The sequence below is a fragment of the Aythya ferina genome (assembly GCF_964211825.1).
Source record: "Aythya ferina genome assembly, chromosome: 12".
Classification (NCBI taxonomy): domain Eukaryota; kingdom Metazoa; phylum Chordata; class Aves; order Anseriformes; family Anatidae; genus Aythya; species Aythya ferina.
This window is the reverse complement of record NC_140308.1, coordinates 11,970,982-11,989,005: the sequence shown is the minus strand read 5'-3', so window position 1 is coordinate 11,989,005 and position 18,024 is coordinate 11,970,982. Positions and strand designations below refer to the sequence as shown.

The following is an 18,024-nucleotide window of genomic DNA, read 5'->3' as shown; positions in this document are numbered from 1 at the left end:
CGCCATCTTCCTGCCTGCCCCCTCCCGGGGCCGTCCCCGTTCCTTCCAGCGGGGGCTGGGCGGTGCCTCGGGGGCTGGCCGAGCGGCTCCGATCGCGGCTGCTCCGCTCCTGCAGCCTCCGGTGCCGCCGAGCTGGAGGAGATGGTGCTGGACCCGGGGGCGGCGGCGGCGGCCGGGCAGGGCCGCGCCGTGCTGGGCGAGCTGCCGGAGCGCGATGGTTCCCGGCCGTGCTCCTCCTGCCCGTCCCCACCGCCTCGACAGGCAGCGGGAGGCTCGCCCCGGTACCCGAGGGGGAGCCGGAGGCTGTCGGAGAGCGGCGCCGGGATGCGGCGAGGCGGCGGCGCTTGCACCGGGAGCGGGGGCAGGATGCGCTCCGCCGCTTCGCTGCCCCACATCGGGCGGCCGCGGGGCGAGGAGGGCGGCGGGGGAGGCGGGGGGGGACGGAGGAGCCCCTGCCTGCTGGTAGCCCTGCGGCCGCTCAACGTGGAGGCCGAACGGGAGAGGTTTTTCCGGGCCCGCTTCGCCTACGACCCGCAGTTCGAGTACGCCGAGCCGGTGCCCGAAGCCGTGCTGGATAAGTACCGCGCCGCCTCCGACCGCTTCGTGGCCCAGGTGAGCCCGGACTGCCGGCTCGGTGCACGGTGAGCCTTGAGTTGGGGGCTCTCCCCCTGAGCTTTCCCCGTTTTATGAGGCCGGCGCCTCCGTTTGGGCGGTGGGAGCATCGCCCGGGGGGCTCCGGTCCGCTCGGTGGCAGCCCCGGGTGCGCTGGGTTACACCAAGGGCTGTGCGCTCCTCCTCTTCCTCCAGCCCCGAGAGGAAGGCCATGCGGGGAGGAATCCAAGGGTTGAGGTGTTGGTGACCTGAGAGCCCACCTTCAGCTCCAGGACCCCCGGCACCGGGATGTGGAGCTGTTGGAGCGGGTCCCGAGGAGGCCACGGGGATGGGCAGGAGGCAGCAGCACCTCTCCTGTGGGGAGATGCTGGGAGAGCTGGGGGTGTTCAGCATGGAGAAGAGAAGGCTCCAGGGAGACCCCACAACGGCCTGCCAGCCCCTAAAGGGGGCTTCAGGAGAGCTGGGGAGGGACTCTGTGTCATGGGTGTGTGGTGACGGGACAAGGAGTAACAGCTTTACATGAAAAGAGGGTAGGTTTAGAGTAGACATGTGGAAGAAATTATTGCTGTGAGGCACTGGAACGGGTTGCCCGGAGAAGTTGTGGATGCCCCATCCCCATCTAAGCTCTCCCTTAGTTAAATACTCCACTTACACCAATACCTTACCAACAATACCTGGGGGATGGCCCCTCCTGGGGCTGGTCCACGCTCTGAGCCTCACGCTGCCTGCAGGTGTGCAGCCGTGGTTCGGAGCTGGTGCTCTGTGAGGGAACCCTGGCACTCTTGGGTTAGAAATAAGGGGCGAGGAGCTGCAGCACGAGGTTGGCTTGCCTTTGAAGCAGCCCCCAGCCTGTGTGTCCTGGTGGCTGTGGCTGGTTTGTTTCCTGGAAAACCTCAAGGTTGTCCTGCACAGCACCCGTAACACGTAACTGGTGGCTGAGGGCACTCTTTATGGCAGTCTGTGTTTTATTCTCAACTGCTTAGGTTGGATATAAGCTACTGAAATATTCCTGGCTTGTTCTCCACCATAGATAATAATTACGCATGGATGACAGCAAGCAGAGCACCCAGTCATCTGAGCCAGAGGGAACGGGCAGGAGGCAAGAAGGAAGCGGCTTTCAAGATGCTGTTTGTAAACAAGCCTCAGCCCTTGCCCAGGCGCTGTCAGGCTGACGTGGGCAAAGGAGGCAGAGCTGGACAGGACAGCAGGGGCTCGCTGTGAGGAGCAGCTGCGGGCAGGCCATGTTTTGAGGGCTTTAAACTTGCTGCATCCGTACAGCTGAAAGACTTTTGTTCAAGTAAGCAGTGCACACAGCAAACGGGGATGCACTGTGCTCGAACTCATGCACGTTAAAGGTTGTGCTCACTCTTTGTTGAGGCCATGTGGAGCCTTTAGAGACCCATCTTGGTACGGGCCGGGATATCACGCTGGTGTAGGAAAGGCTTGTTTGCAGTGATGACCATCTTAGTTGCTTCAGAGACAGAGGAAAAAACTGTCATAAGTAACCATCAGACTGGGACACAAGAGGTGCTTCTTTGCACCACTTAGTTGGGAGTTTTCCTGCAGTGTTTCAAAGAGCAGCTTCTTGACTGCTTACTTTCTTGACTTTTGACTACTTACTTGTTCTTGCATTGCAGAGATGAGAAGAGAGTACTTGTTTGCATTTTGGTGCACAGCAATCATATCACCTCATGCTTCTGCATCTCTAGTTGGATGTTATCTGGGCTGCTCAGTCCCTTTCAGTAGACAACTTTCTAAGCAGTGAGCCATCTCCTGTGCTGTTTCTGCTGCACCTCTGCCCCAGTGACACTGGTGCCAGCAGTGCTTGTTTCGGGGGAGGCAGTCTGATTCCTGTAATGACCCCTTGCTGGCTTTTCAGTGATTTCTTTTGTTCCTTCCTGCATTTAAGTGGTGTTTTTTGTTTTGTTTTGTTTTGTTTTGTTTTATTCTCTGATTAATGCAGTAAATGGAATTTTTCAGAGCTACTTCCCCTCTTCGAGTACAGTTGACGTACAATATGAATAATTGAATGTATTTGTCTCTGTGCATTACTTTGAATGAAAGTCTTCATAAATGGTGTGAATGTTCTCATCCTGGTTCTTGCACTCATTGCAAGAGATATTAGTGTTAAATATTTCTCCCTATCTCTACAAGTTCTCTGATGTCTGTGTGATGTGTCTTGGGAGAACGGAGGCTTTTCTGCCTTCTGGAAAAGGCACAGCACGCACCAGTCATGTTGAGAAACATTTAAATTCTGTGATTTGGATGGGAAAGCCTTGTGGAGGTGAGTGCTCAGTTAAAGAGGAGATGAATGGGACTCCAGCAGCAATGGTGTCAGTGGTCCTTTGCTGATACCCTGCAGTCGCCTCCTTTCAGTCCTTTTATTTTGGGAGACTTTTTTTCTAGGCAGCTAACAAATGTCTTTTAACAACCTGCATTAGTCATGGAGCTTAAATTAGTTGTGTTTTTTTTTTTTTTTTTCCTAAGTTAACGTCTCTGTGCAAACCAAAATCAGCTCCCTGTTCTTACTTTTCATCTTTTGAAATTAATGACCCCTCCAGTTCTGCTGAATCGGCTGCTCTGCACAGGCATTGTGGGCTTTTTGTTTGCTTGGGTGTGGTTTTTGCTTGTTTGTTTTTCATAGAAATTGAATAAATCAGAAGGGTCCTCCTAGAGAGCAAGAAGTCTGTGTGTTGGCAACGCAGTTTGTCAAAGGATTGAGAACAGCATCGAGGCAGGGCTTGGACCCCACCTGAGTGCCTGCTGCCCCCCGACACGTGGTGGTGAGCATGCTTGTGGGCTGAGCTGGTGACAAGCTCCTGCCCCGAGAGGCAGCCAGGACACTGTCTGGGCAGGAAGGGCTGACGTGGTGCTCAGCAGCTTCTCAGACAAGCAAATGTGGTGTCTTAGGAATTCTGCTGTCTGTGACCTGTCTGAAAGTCGGCGCGGAACATGCTCTTTGTGCACCATCTGTGCCCAGTTCCTCTTTGCCTTGTGCTTTTGGTCTTCAGGCCCCGAGTGCAGCTCAGTGCCCATCTCATGGCTTGGGATGGGGCTGAGCAGCAGCAAAAGTGCTTGCAGAGAAGGTTGTGGTCACTGAGCTCCTGAAAGTGGCAAATGGCAGGGGTTAAATGTTAGATGTTAGAAGCAAGTGATGTTCAGGTAGGGAGCGAAGGTTGTGGAGCAGCAGGGCTCCTGGAGCCATGGCACACCATAGTGAGCTGTCATCCCCCATCTTCAGCAGAGATGGCAACATAGAAAGAAAAGAGGGGGGAATTCAAGAAGAAAATCACAGAAGTGGAACATTTTAAACAAACAAAAGCTGCTCCTGGAAAGACAGAATAAGTGAACTGAGAATGAAATTTAGCTGCTTAGGGGACATTGTTCAGGGAAGGAAAATCTGGAACTTCTGTTGTGGGAGAGAAGGGCAGTCACAGAGCCCCTCTTCCAGAGCATCGCTGTGGCTGTTCCAGGTGGTATGAGTGCTTCTGTGGGCAGTAAGCATCCGTGTCAAAACCCTGGGTGTCCTTAGGAGCAGGGGAGGGGATGAAAGCTCCTGCAGGGCTGCAACCAGTGGCTTTACCAACCATCAGGGTGAGATGGGAGAAAGGACACTTCTTCATGGGAGAAAGCACACTCTGCACCTGGGTTCAGGAGGCTCCTCGCAGCTTCCTCCGCTCCCTGACTCTAGTGCATATGAGAAGAGGCCCTGGGTAACGCAGACCTGAGGTCTGATCCAGGTGTGAGTGCCACTTTGTTGGTTAGTACATAACCGTGCTTTTAATTCTCTGTGGAAGCCACACATCCTCCTGGTCTCCAACCTGGCTGTTCATGCCATCAGCCCAGGTGCACTGAATGCTAGCACCACAATCCATGTAAAATCACTGTAAAATACCAGTGATCAGCTTAACTCATCCCTCTTGTAGTAAGTGAAATATGTGTTAATAGGCTAGAGAGAGTCATTGCTTGAAATTGACAGTGCAAACTCACTTTCTGGGGAAGAAACAGACTAATAAATGTTTGTATAGATGGCACATGAATGTTAATGCTAATAAAATAGCACATGCTGCTCTTATTAAGATGCTGTTCTTGCAGTAGATTGGTTGTGTTGAGACCCTGCCTGAAGAAGAGGAAGCAGCATTGCAGCCAAGAGAAATGCTCGTTGTGGAGGCTTTGCTACACGGCGTGCTCCTCTGCTGACAGTTTGCATTTGCGGTCCTGACCCTTTTGTGCCCTGAGTGCTTTGTCGAAATTGTCATTTCTACAGAAGTTCTGCAAAGCAGATGTGGTAGCTGGTGAAGAGCAAACAGCCTGAGCTGCTGCAGTGATTTTAACTTCCCCACCTCCTTTTTAAAAACTCTGCAGCTGATTTATACTAATTTTGTTGCCCTGATATAGCAGAGGGCAACAAAGATTCGTACTTCTTACAGCTCACTCTTCTGCAACTCCAGTCATGAGCCTGTCCTGTTTTTATACTTGCTACTTTTATGCCAGGCCAGAAGATATCTTGTGCCAGGAGCTGTGCTCTATCAGGTGCCTTCCATGCTGTGAGTTCCTGAATTCAGCCCAGTGTTGCAATAAGCAACTAATAAGCAAGTTAATAAATTTGCAAACACTAAAGTTTCAAAGAGGAAGCGAAAGCAGAAAAGATTAAAGTAATCATGGCTTTAACATCTAGAAGCGGCGTGCTGCATACAGTAAGGCTGTTTCGGTTCTGCTTTGCCCGATTCCCAAAATAGACACTTGTGAGGATTTCTGAAACAATAAAACACAGACAGAATGTGCTGCGGGCCATGCTGGCAGTGTCACATATCGATCTGTCCTGGTACTTGCCTACCCTCGAGATGTTCTAGTCTTACTCTTCTGTTAGGTAGCACAAAAATATCTCACCTCACTGGCTCTTGACACTTTGCAGTTGTTTGAATCCTTTCTCAGGGATTTCTTCAGCTGCATTTGGTTACACCTGGGAGTTCTGGTGCTGTGGAAAAGGTACTTGAGAGCAGAGAGGATGTTTTGACTGATATCTTGTTTGTATGTGTGTGTGACAGGCGATTAGGATCATCCATGCTGTCCTGGAGAAGTATGGGACCTACGAGAGCTTTGAAGTTGCCACTGGTGGGAGACTACTGAGCAAATGCCAGATCTGGTCTGTTATCCGAAAGTACATGCAGAAGGAAGGCTGCGTGGGAGAGGTAATCATCACCCTTGTTTTTTATCATTTGTAAAATAAATGTGCAAAATATTTTATTTTTCACCAGTGCTTTTGTTCAGCAAAGCATCGATTCTGATAACAGTCCAATTAAGAGGTGTTTTGGGTACAGAGGAGAAACCTACTCACTGGGGGAGAGAAGCTTGGGAAACCCGTGTCTCGGGGCAGGAGTTAAAGTAGTATCTGAGACCTGAGTTTGTAGTGCAGTATGCAGTAAACAAACTTGGTGGCAATTTTGTTTGCAAAAAGATTTCACGAAGGTTTTCTGCAGTCCTCTGCGTTGCTGTGTCGCTTCTGGAGATGCTGGACTCATTCTGAGTAGCTTCTTCAGGCTATTTAGGGCTCCCAGCAAAGGCCACCACTGCATAAGTCTCTGGAGGTGGGTTGGGCAAATGTGGACAACTACAGGATTTTTTTTTAGCCTGGCCATCGCCTGATGCAAGCTGAGGGCCGGGTGTTTTGTGCAGCTTTTGGAAAGCTGGGAGAGGCAGCAGCTCTCAGTGTCAGGCTGCCTGAACAGAGTGGAGCAGCAGAGTGGGCTGCAGCAGCAGTTGGGCTGCGTGCTCCTGAACCTGGCCTCGAGGAAGAGCAGGGTTTGGAGCAGGAAGGAGCGAAGGGGAGCAGGTCTACCTTTCTCTTCCACCTTGCAGTAAATTGCTCTGCTTTTCTACTCTGAACTGTGGCTTCCTTCTGTCTCTGGCTTGGCTCCTGGCATCCTGGAGTTGGGGAGCAGGTGCTAGTTGTGTTCCTCCTCCTCCCCCCAGTTTCCCTTGATTTCTCATTCCAGAAATATCTCCCTTTTATGCTTGAGAGATAGCAGAGCTGCTGCTTGGCCACATGGCCAGGCACACAGGGTGGGGAGTATTTTGCTGCCTCCATAAGGCATCAATTACTGTTGGGAAGAATAACCTATTTCTGCTAGCGGTGGTATGACAGAAATCTCCGACAGCTGGGTTCATTCACATGTTCAAAAGCAGAGATGGGGGAGAGATTTCCTGCTGTTCTCTGGGATGTGCTGGGTTATGGCACTTTGAAACTCCAAGTTGAGGCTTTCAGAGTGGCAAATACCTCGCTGAGGTATTACTGGGGGTGATTCAGCTGCGTGGGAAGGAGGGTGGAAAGTTCAGCACCTCTTGCTGCTCCTTGCTGCACATGCTGTGCTGCTTTCTGACAGTGCCCGCTGGGTGCAAACCTAGGTCTGGTGAGGCAGGAGGGATTTTCAGCTGGCTTCCTGAAGTTAGCCAAATAACCTGCTCCCTTCCAAAGAAAACAAAACCCCTGCTGCTCTGTAACAGTGGAATTGCGAGAAACTAAGCCAAAAATGTCAGGCACTTAAATAAGCAGTGAAAAGACAAGTTCCTTCCTTTCATCTTGTTTACCTCTTGGTTCCTGCTCTGCCAGGGGCACTGTCCCTTTCTCCCTCATCTCAAAGTCTTGGTGAAAAGCTAAAAACAAAATGTACCTGTGTACGTTCATCTCATCCAGTGGTCTTTGCCTGCTCCTTGTACTCCTGATGCTGCTGTCACAGTTGCGTGGTTGGAAACCTGCTCTCCTTTAACACCAAGCTCACAGGGATTATAAAGCAGGGTGAGGAGCTTAAGGATTTGTCTCTTCCAAGAGTGTTTCCTGGCAGCTGGACATGCACGGGGAGGAGGGATGCCCCGTGGCTTCGTTTAAGGGGCTTTCTCCTCTTCCTGCCTGCAAGATGTGTGCAAAACACTTCCATGGCTGCAGGGCCAAGTGGTGAGAGGTATTTCTGGGCCTCGCTTTGCTTTTTGCTTGCAGAGTTGCCTTTGGCTGTAGGACACAAGGAGGCACAGTCAGCATGCCCGAGTGCTAGCTGGTGTAGGAGGCTTCCTCGCCCTCTCCTCTTGGCAGCAGTGCAGGGTTCAGGTGAAGTTCCTCCTCCAGCTCCGCCTGGCTTGCTTGGAGGTCCCCGGAGGTGTCCCTGGGATGTGGACGTGGTACCAATGTCCTCCTCAGCCTCTGTTCTCTGTACATGCTAGGTTGGTACCAGGCAGTGGTTTGGGGGTTGGTTTTGTTTGTTTAGCTTTGGGGTTTTGTTTGTTTTGTATTGAAAACCCAAATGACAAAACAAACAAACAGAACTGAAGTCATTACACCTTTCACTTCTGCAGTTTCCTTGCCCCCCGGGGATTACCTGTCAGCCAACAATGTGCCTTTACAAAAAGAAAAAAGAATCATACTTTGTTCTCAAATCTTAACTTATAAACACCTGCTTATGTTCTCTCTCTTAATTTTATTAATTGATTAAATTTAGCTATTACGTTCCTCTCTGCTAATCTAAAACAAATTGCTCCATCTGGGCAGCAAAACATCTTTTCTTAAATATTAGCTTTATGACTGACTTTCTGCCAGCCTTGTATAATTTTCCCTTTGTTCAGGGGAGCTAAGAGTTCAATTATTATGTTTGCACATTGGAGTGCAAGGTACATGGCCCATTTATTCTGAAACTTCTGATAAGCACTTGTAAAACCATTCAAGCATTGGTTTGTGCATTACCAGTCACTACAAATCGTGCTGAATTTCCCTGGGGAAGGGAAGAGGGAAGTGTTTCACCTGTTCCTGCACAGCGAGTGTTGTGAAACGTTGCTCCTGGTATGGGACAAAAACGTGCTGGAACTCCTGTCACTGCCGCATCGCTGATGATTTCACACCCTGTCGAGGCACAGAGCGGTTTCACAGAGCCATCTACCTCCATCCCCTCCCTGCTGCCTGTGTCTGTATTGCCTGACTTCTGTGTGCTGCACCCTGTCTGCTCTGTAGCGCTGTTTGCTTTTCTGTTTCCAGTTTCATGTTGCACACTAATCATAATGAGTTTCTTTTTTAAAAGAAAAAAGAAACTCTGCTTGTGGGGCCCCACAGGTCACCCAGCTGCCGGGGGCTGTGTGAGCTGCGAGCACCCTGCGGTTTCCCCGTCGCCTTGGCTGCAGAGCATCGCTCTGGCAGGATGCAGGAGGCACCGCCACCACGCAGGGCTCAGTATGGGTTTTCCTGGTACAGGTCTCAGCCTTGCGGTGCCTCCCCAGCTGTAGAATCAGAACAGCTTGGTTTGGAAGGGACCTTAAAGTTCATCCAGTTCCAACCCCATCAGACGTGGAAGACCACAGAACTGGGCTATGCCATGCTGCTGCGACTTGTCAAACTGGCCTAGGAGCTTTTCTCTGTGCTGCAGAGTCTTCATTGGCACGGGGGGCAGCCCCAAAACCACAAGGTGCTGCGTATTTGGGAGCTGGGCACGCAGCAGGGGCTGTTGGCCTGCAGCTGAGGAAAATGCCATCAAAAGCTTGTGTCTGGTGGGACCAAAGTGTTTGCGAGGGGCTGTGAGTGTGCAAGCATGGCTGCTGCTTCCTCTGCCTGGCCTGGCTGCGGCGCAACTCCAGACCTTCAGCTCCAACCCCTGCATCAACCAGAAACACGAAGTCGAAACTTGCGCTGCTTCTCTTCCCAGCTAATTAGCAAGCAAACAGCCCTTGGGGGGATGCTAAAATAGAGCTGCCTGACCCAAGTGAAGCCCCAGGACAAACCCTTGCGCAACATCTAGAGGAGTCTTTCCAAAACTGGCAAGGAGAATGGTTGTTTGGGTGTGCAGTAGGAAAGGAGGTGCACCTCGCTCTGGCACTCCATTGATCTGAGCAGCCTGCGAAAGGCAGGGCCGGTGGCGTTAGCTGCCAGGGTGGTGTCAGTGCAGAGCGCTCCCCTCGCACCCCCGCGCCCATCCCTGGCACTCGAGGTGCAGAGGGACGGGCTGAGCTGTGATGAAGGCAGGAGACCAGTTTCCAGCACGCCAGGGAGCATGTTTATGGGTAAGTATTTGCACCACAATTAACTTTGCGTATTCGAGAGTTTCTGTGGCGGGGTCCAAGCTGCAGGTTCTGAAGCTGTTCTGGTTGTGTTCTGCCTCAGGGCTGAGGTGATGCTGCCGGAGCTCGGAGGCCTCCTTACAGTTGTCATGGATGTCCCAGCTGCTCCCAGTTCGCACCAAAGTAACCTTTGGTTCTGTTGGTAAGTATTACGCAGTCGTCCATGCCACTTTGAAATGTCCTTCGTTTTAGTGCTGCTGGCTAGCACATCCCCAGGGCCTGCCAGTAGTGCTCGCCCTGCCCCATCCCACCCCAACCTGCCAGCACTGAGCAGAGACACACTGCTGTCTGTGCTGCAGAGCTGGTGAGAGGCTTTGGCTCCATCAGCATCCTCTGCTTCCTCCCACAATTTTGGGGGACAAGCTCTTTTCCCTGTCGTTACACCCACAAACTGCGCAGACAGCTTCGTGGCCCGCAAGGATGTGCTGGATGTTGTGCTTGGAATTCAGGCCTGAGCTGTGAATACTGGTCAAAATGAGAGAAATCACAGATCTGGAGAGCTGGCCCTTCTGCCCCAGGAATAAGACTTTGGCTGCAGCTGTAATCTCCTGTTCTCACAGTACCTGTGCCTAGGCAAAATGGGGGTCCTGAAATAAGGAGAGTGATGCTGCCCATCATGGATATGGGCTGTCCAGTGCAATTTCTCTGCAGACCTGACTTTATTATTCAGTGTCTCTAAAAAGTCATCGGGCTTTCCTAAAAAGGATGAACAAGGAATTACATGGCAAATTTTTGCCTGTCTTCAAATTGTGGTGTGTCCTAACCACTCTGCATGCATCCATGAGACCATGTTGTTGGTTCTCACATGTGAACTGTAACGTGCAGCTGTCCCCTTGGCTGCAGGGCTCCTCGTCCTCCAGGTGGTCACTGATCCTCTTTCCCAGCCCTCACAGCAGTCTGCTTTCTTCCTTCAGTGGTTTTGTTCCTCTGCCCGACTCTGTTTTCTCTTACCTCCTGCTTAGGAGACCTTCATCCCTTTTCCCCTGAAAGTCATGTGGTCTTCAACCACTGCAGACCGGTGTCTTCCTGAGTCAGGTGTTGGTGTGTGCAAAACCCCTTCCATTCGTCTGACCAATTTTGAACTGTTGTAACCTCCCCCAGCAGGGAATCTGCTTCCTAATCACTTCACTTGATGTCATCTAGCTCTCGTACTGAGACTAATAGTTTCCTTTTCATACAGTTGGGTTCAGTGTTGCTGTTCTGTGTTGTTTTTACCTTTTCTTGACCATGAGAGAAGAAAAATAAAAAGTCACAACTGCTGCTTTTGACTTGAATTCTTCCTCTAAAGATTCAGGGATGTTCTTGCTTGGAGTTTTCCTTGATGCACATTGTGCTGAGGGAGTGCTTTCTTCTTCCTTTTAATTCTTACCAGCTTACCCCAAAAGTGCTTGTGTCACTAGGCATCTAGACCTGGTTTCTGCATAGAGCATCACATTCTCAGCCATCTTTTATTTTCCAGCAGTTGGTTCTGTTCTCCTTGCTCACCTTGGTGGGTGTCAGATAGGAAGAGGGAAGGAAAACAGATGGCTTTGAACTGCTCCATCTGCCTCCTGTTTATCAGACACGATACCGAAGATTGATGGGCAGTGCTTGCCTTGCAGTGTGGCTAGACTTAATCCTTTTTTGCCAAGGCCCTTGTTGAATGCGTGCACTGTGTCAGCAGATTATCAGGGATGTGGCTTCAGCACTGAAGGCCTGTTCCATCAGGGCCTGGTGATACCTTGGGCCTACACACAAAGCATTTTCCCCTTGTCTGAAGAGGGACCCCCCTGGCCCAGCTCAGCCCTGGCAGCCCACCCAGACTGCAGCAGTGGTAAAACCTTGCTGGGCATCCATGGGGACACCCCACTGTTCAGTGAGGGCAGCGCTCAAGCAGGAGCACTCCTCGCTCCTCAGCTGGCGTGCGGGTTCACCATCACCACCGAGCATCACCCTGGCACTCAGAATGACTTCTTCCCACCGTCAGAGCTGCATCGACATGAATGCAGGTTTAGAAACCTCAGGAGTGGGAGAAAAAAGCATGAATTTCCAGCAAATTCACTCCTGTCAAGTAAGGAGCAACCTGTGCTGTGGATGAAAGAAGAGTTACATTCTTCAGCATGGCATTCCCCAGTATTGTCCATGGACAGCTCAGGTTATCATGAAGCCTGGCTGGTTTTCTTCGGTGCCAGTGCAGGCAGGAAGGGAGAGCTGGGTGTTGTCACAACGGCTGCGATGATCTGCACGGAGCATTGACCTCTGTAACTTGATCAGTGTTGTTAGACTCCCAGGTTTATGCAATATTGCTGTCATTTGCATGGAATCTGTTACAGAGTTGTTTTCACAGTTAGCTTTTGAGCTATTGAAACTTGAACTGCTCAGGGGATGCCAAGTGAGCAGCAGCCACCTCCCAGAAATCACCAGCTGGGATAATCCCAGTGAAGCAGCTCCCACTGGTGCAGAGCTTAGAGGAGCCCTGGAAAACCACTGAATACATGTTGTTGTCCTTGTGGAGTTTGGTGTTGTGTGATCAAGGATGGACAATTGGAAAATGAAGAAAAGCACAGAATTCAGTGACTTATTTTTATTATTATTTTAAATAGACTGGGGGAAAGCAGACGTAAGAGAGAGCATTTACCCTCGGGGAAAATATGTTTTTTTTTCTGTATCTACCCAGGATTTTCTAGTACCCAAATTCCAACCCCCTTGTGTTCTTTTTCCCTGTAGGGGCAATTAAGAGTGACAAGACAGCAAGATGTGGACCTTGCCTGGCCTGGCCCAGCCAGCTGAGCATTGTGTACTAGCTGGTTTTCTTGTAGTTGAAACCCACAAGCTGACACAACACATCGTCCTGTGCTCCTCGTAGAAGCTGTAGGTCAAACAGCAAAGCCTGGGGGACACGGGACTCTGAGAGGAGTTCAGGCACCATTTCTGTGCTGAAGAACACAGCAATGACTTCGAGGGAGCAGGAAGAGTGCTGTGACAATGAAATGCATTCCTTTTACTTTAAGCTCTGCCCCTTGTCTCTTCCCCTCCCAGGTTCCAGGATTTCAGCTAGCTGTATTTGGGATTGCAACGCAGGATGTCTTGGTTGCATTCCTGTCACACCAAGCCGACATAAAAGATGGGAATTGGTTAAAATAATACCAAAGTGTGGCTCATATGTGCCTCCTTATTTCTGCTTACAGTGAAGCTGCCTCTGATTTTCAGCTGCATCTCCTAAAATCTGCAGGACCCAGCTCACCAAGGTACCAGGTCAGGTACCAAGAGCAGCAGAAGTGCAACTTCTATTTATTTTGAATTGTTTACTGGAACAGAAATAAAGCTCAAGGATGCTCCTACGTTAAAAGTAAATTTGCAAGTCTTTTCTCTGTGTCTTCTGTAGTTGTATATTTTAATCCAGTTAATTGTGGTATGTCTTTTATGCTGTTAATTCACACAGTAGTAGATTCTGCTCTGTTATGAAGCAGTTCTGGCTTTAATGAACAGCTTTACACAATAATAAATCTGGGTTTAAAACAAACTGATTCAGTCTTCTCTCTTTCTTTAAAAAAAAGAAGAACTGTAGTGTAGTAGTATGTGTGTGCATCAGTTTGGGCTATGCTAGCAGTTTGGCAGTGAAAGACAAGAAGCTGAGAGGCAATTCTTGCTCAGGAGTGTGATGTTGTCGGGTTTCTGCTTTTCATCCTGAAAAGCTTCAACCATGAAATAAGTGATTTTAGAGTTCATACGTGTATGGCAGATGGATTTTTGAGATACAAATGGTATGTGCCTGTAGTATGTGCCCGTGAGTCCTGTATGCTTGGCTGAATGGGGTTTGGTTCTTCCTCTCACTGGGCGATGCAGGATCCCACTCCTGAATGGGTCTGAGAGCACTGATGTTGGATGTGAGTAGCTGTCTTGGTTCTGTCATGCACAATGTCCAGGTTTCCCAAAATAGCCATTTCTTTCTGTATATTTACCAGTCCTGCTGAGGATTGCAGCTGGCAAGTGCCCAGGTAGGAAGCCTGACTACCATGTGTGTGGCTGGCAGCTCATGCTGCGGGTATGTTGGATGGATCTGTCCTTGTTACTCTTCTCTTCAAGGCTTAAAATGGAGAATATGAAGGAGATGAAGGTGTGAAAATGGAGCCAGGTTCCCTTGTGGGATATTTTTGGTGTGCACTGTAGAGGTTGGACCCACAACACAGCAGTTAAGGCCCTGTGAGAAGTTTCCACTGCTGTGCGTGTAGCGCTGAAGGAAAGGGGGCAATGAAATGGCTCGGTTGGGGCAAAGTGGCAAAGGTGGTGCTCGTTGTGCTTTGTTTCACATTGCATTGTACTGGAAAACATGCTTCTCCCACTCCTGTGGCTTGCAGGCCCGGTCTGGGCTAGCAGGGGTGAGGAGAGAGAGGCTTCAGGACACACTGCTTGCCTGATTTTGGGCAGTTTATCACAAGTAAAATGCTAAGGGTTAACTGGGCCACAAACTGCACCAGTCTCCACAGCTGCTGCTGATGGAGGGAGGTAAATCCCGGTGTCACCAGGGGTCTCCTAGAAGGCTCCTGGTACTGCAGCCATCTGCCCCCCCGGTGAGTTAATTGGGGGTGCAGGAGATGCTGGGAGGGGACTTGGGACTAAGCAAAGAGATACTCTGTGCTGTACAACATCATGCTCAACAAAAAAAAGGGCAAAGAGGGGGTTTAGGGAGGTTAGCCATCTTTTGGTTGGGGACTGGCTGGGCATTGCTTTACCCGTGGGAGGTGGTGGGTGAAGATGGAAAGCGGCACGTGGCCCTTTGTCCTGCAGCCTGCAGGGAGCTGCCTGCAGCAGGAGGGGTGCTGGAGACGTGCTGGCCAGGGCAGCCAGCTCCAGCACAGCCTGCTCAGAGTCTGTGGCTGTAGTAAGGCTAGAGGAGCTATTTCACGTTGGGGTCCAGGCCCGTCCTGCTACATCTCTTTGCAGGGGGATCAGCTGTTCCTCGCGCCATGTGTGTCCCCTCTCTCCCTGCCCAGGAATTGGCCATGGCTTTCCCAGGGTACAGGAGTATTGCCAAGATTGGTTAGGGCAAGCATTTCACAGTCACTAAATCACAGGATGGTTGGAAAGGGACCTCTGGGAGTTACTTGGTGCAGCCCCCTGCTCAATCAGGGTCACCTAGAGAGGTTGTCCATTTCCCATCAAGTCCAGAGAGCCCCCCGGTACCTAAAGTTTTGACCTACCTCCTTTCTGGACCGGAACAGTTTTAGCATGTTTTCTCTGGACACTTTGAAGCATGACCCAAACCATCTTCCAGCAGTCCCCGGGCTGCGTGTCGGGGAGGCTTGCTAACAGCCTCTTGCCTCCTTCTCCCTCCCGCGCAGGTGGTGGTGCAGCTCACCGATGACCTCCTGTCCCAGGCCGTGATGATGGTGGAGGACAGCCGCCCGACGCTGGCCATCAACCTGGCCGGAGCCCGGCAGTACTGGCTGGAGGGCATGCTGCGCCACGAGATAGGTCAGCGGGGCCGGGGCAGCGACGGGGACCGTGAGCAGGGGGGAGGCAGAGCATCCCCCGATGGCCATCAGCATCACGGCCTTGGGGCTGGGAGAAGCAGGCAGGATGAACACGATGGGGTTAAGCTTTTGGTCACCAAGTTGTCCCTGGCTGACGATGCTCACTCTTGTCCTCCCCCCACCCAGGCACCCACTACATCCGCGGGGTGAACAACACCCGCCAGCCCTGGCACAGCTCGGAGGGCCGCAAGCAGTACAGCCTGAAGCCCGCCAACCCCACGGAGGAAGGCTTGGCCAGCCTGCACAGCGTCCTGTTCCGCAAGCAGCCCTTCCTCTGGCGTGCGGCCCTGCTCTACTACACCATCGAGCGGGCCAGCCGCCTCTCCTTCTCCGCCCTGTTCCAGGACCTGGAGCAGTACGTCCAGGACGCCGGCGTGCGGTGGGAATACTGCGTGCGGGCCAAGCGAGGCCAGACCGACACCTCGCAGCCAGGTAGAGCTCGGGGAGCATGAAGCCTTCCATTTTTGGAAGTTTTTTATTATTATTATTATTCATTTAAACAAGCGTGTTTTGGTGCTCGGCGGCTTTACCATCACCAGGCTCACAGACAGAACGTCCTTTAAAGTGGTGGCTCTGCTCCCCTCTCATCCCCAGCTCTGCTTTCACGTGGGTTTACCCTTATCTTTGTGGCAGTTTTGCACACAGGACAGCCCCATCACCTCTCCGGCTGCTCAGAGTCAGGCGGGGATGGATGGGGCAGCCTGGGGAGACCTGGGGGGGGTCATCCCAATCCAATAGATCTGAACAGAGCAACTTGTACAAGCTCCCAGGGAGCCACAGGAGAAAGAGAGCATTTTTTTAGGGGGTGTATTTAGATTCTTGCATTACAAAATATGTATATATAATCTCAAGGAATGGTGAGTGTCCCTGTGAGAGGCTCTACTGCCTTCCCTTCTTTCCCAAGGTGGAGGCTTCTCAGCACGAGTCCCCAGTGCTGGCTCTGCTCATCCCTTGGGCCTTTCCTTCTGTCACACCCAGGAGGATAAGGCTTACCCTGGGGCAAGCTCCTGATCACACTTCCTTCTTTTCCAGGCTGCTTTAGTAAGGACCAGGTGTACCTGGACGGGATTCTCCGCATCCTGCGACATCGGCAGACCATCGACTTCCCTTTGCTGGCTGCCCTTGGAAAGGTGACAGCCCGGGGCAGCAGCTCGAGCACCACACCAGGAAGGGGCTTTCTGGTTTGGGGCAGCCAGGACTGCTGTCCTGGGGAGAGCAAATATGGGTTTTTCTTGGGGGAATAGGATGAGACTGTTTCAGATGTGGTCTCAGCTTCCCTCCATACAACAGAAATGAGCTTCAACCTTGGCTGGAAGGCATTCAGCTCCTTGTATTTCTGTGCACTTAAGGGTCTCCAGCTAACACAGAAAGGCTGTGGGAGCTGTAAAGACCCAAGGACGGCTGGGACAATCTGTCCTCCTCCATGGGACACCTTTGGGGAGAGGCTGGAGATTCATCCACTGGGTTAAGCTGCTCTGGGAACCTTCCATGGGTCTCTTCCCTCTGCTCAGAGGGTGCATCCTGGAGAGTATGGCTTTTCTGATTTAAGGAAACCCACAGAAACATCAGATAGGCTGCTGGACACCATAGCTGGCTTTTCTGCAATTGCAACCAGTGATGGATTTTGTGTACCCACATTGAGACACTGGTGGGGGGCTGGGGTCTCAAAGGCATTACATTTTAAATATTTTGTTGTTGGTGGTTTATTAAATATGCTAGTGCATAGAAGCTCAGCATCATTACTTGTCCCTAGAATAACAACGAAAAGACCAAAACCACAAACTCATCCTTGTAATTCCTCTCACCTGGTGCCTCCCCACAGGCTGGAGGGGGATTTGGGCAGGATGAGGGTGGAAACCCCAGCTGGGCAGGCAGAAAGGTCACAGGGGGACAGAAACCCTTCATTGGCACCCGCTGACCTGCCCTCTCCTTTCTTCCCATCAGGTCTCCTACGAAGATGTGAACCGCCTGAAGAAATTTGGGGTGCTGGAGAAGGCCCGCATCCCCCACTTCATGCAGGACCTGGAGCGGTACATGAAGCAGCTCGACCACATCGTTACCACCAACCAGCTGAACGAGCAGGAGCTGGAGGAGCTGCTGCCCGACTGAGTGGCACCGGGCACCCCGCGTGTCTCAGCGCAGCCTGCCAGCACCTGGCTGCTGCTGCTGGCCCTATTTATTTGGTATTTATTGGGGCTGTCGAGCCAGTCCTTGCCTGGAGGAGACAGCACAGCTTGGGCTTCCATCCGGGAGGCCAACGTGCATGTACCGCTGCGCGGGGTAGCGCAGCCAAGATGGTCAGTGTGGTTGTTGTTGATTGTCCTCCCCCCGCCCGGCTCCGTGCATTTTGGGGAGCGCCGTGCCGCTCTGTGTGGTTTTGGGGAGACAAGGGTTTGGAGAGAGCCAGGGCAGAGCCTGGGAGCTGCACCAGTCCCGCAGCAGGAGGCTGTGCTGGGCTGGTTGCAATGGGGAGAGCATGGGAGGGTCCTCGGGGTGCCAGGGGATGTTCCCAGCTCCCCTCATGCCCTCCCTGGCAGCAGGAGATACTTTAATTAATTCCCTCAAATAACCTCTGCTCTCCCTGCTCCTAGGTATCTGCCCTGTCCCAGCAGCCCATGCAGACCCATATAAAGTCATTATTGCGCACCCCAAATCCAGCCACTCTGCCTGGCATCAAGGCACTGGAGGACTCGGGGCGGGGAGCTGGCTTGATGTTATGAATAAAAAGGTGTAATAAAAAAACATGTAATGGAAACTACGTGTTGGCAAAATGTTATGGATCGCAGCGAGTGTGAAAGCCTGGCTG

At 51.6% G+C, this 18,024-nt stretch overlaps 1 protein-coding gene and 1 long non-coding RNA gene across 2 annotated transcripts; one reads left to right on the top strand and one right to left on the bottom strand.

Moving 5' to 3' along the window:
• The first annotated feature begins 106 nt into the window (after positions 1-106).
• MATCAP1 (microtubule associated tyrosine carboxypeptidase 1) lies at positions 107-17,973 on the top strand. The gene is made up of 6 exons (XM_084533676.1): positions 107-612; positions 5,661-5,804; positions 15,027-15,159; positions 15,345-15,650; positions 16,251-16,348; positions 17,163-17,973. The coding sequence occupies exons 1-6, from the start codon at positions 142-144 to the stop codon at positions 17,325-17,327; spliced, it is 1,317 nt and encodes a 438-aa protein (XP_084389802.1). The 5' UTR covers positions 107-141; the 3' UTR covers positions 17,328-17,973.
• LOC311443486 lies at positions 5,647-15,057 on the bottom strand. Its single transcript, XR_014697284.1, has 2 exons — positions 14,929-15,057; positions 5,647-14,383 (listed from the first exon to the last, which is right to left on the bottom strand). It is a non-coding gene; the product is annotated as an uncharacterized lncRNA (long non-coding RNA).
• Positions 17,974-18,024: the final 51 nt, after the last annotated feature.

Excerpts from the sequence above, each read along its gene's own strand:
- MATCAP1 (XM_084533676.1), top strand. The coding sequence starts at position 142 with ATGGTGCTGGACCCGGGGGCGGCGGCGGCGGCCGGGCAGGGCCGCGCC. Across the intron at positions 613-5,660 it reads CCGACCGCTTCGTGGCCCAG|GCGATTAGGATCATCCATGC; the intron begins GTGAGCCCGGAC and ends TGTGTGTGACAG. Across the intron at positions 5,805-15,026 it reads AGGAAGGCTGCGTGGGAGAG|GTGGTGGTGCAGCTCACCGA; the intron begins GTAATCATCACC and ends CCTCCCGCGCAG.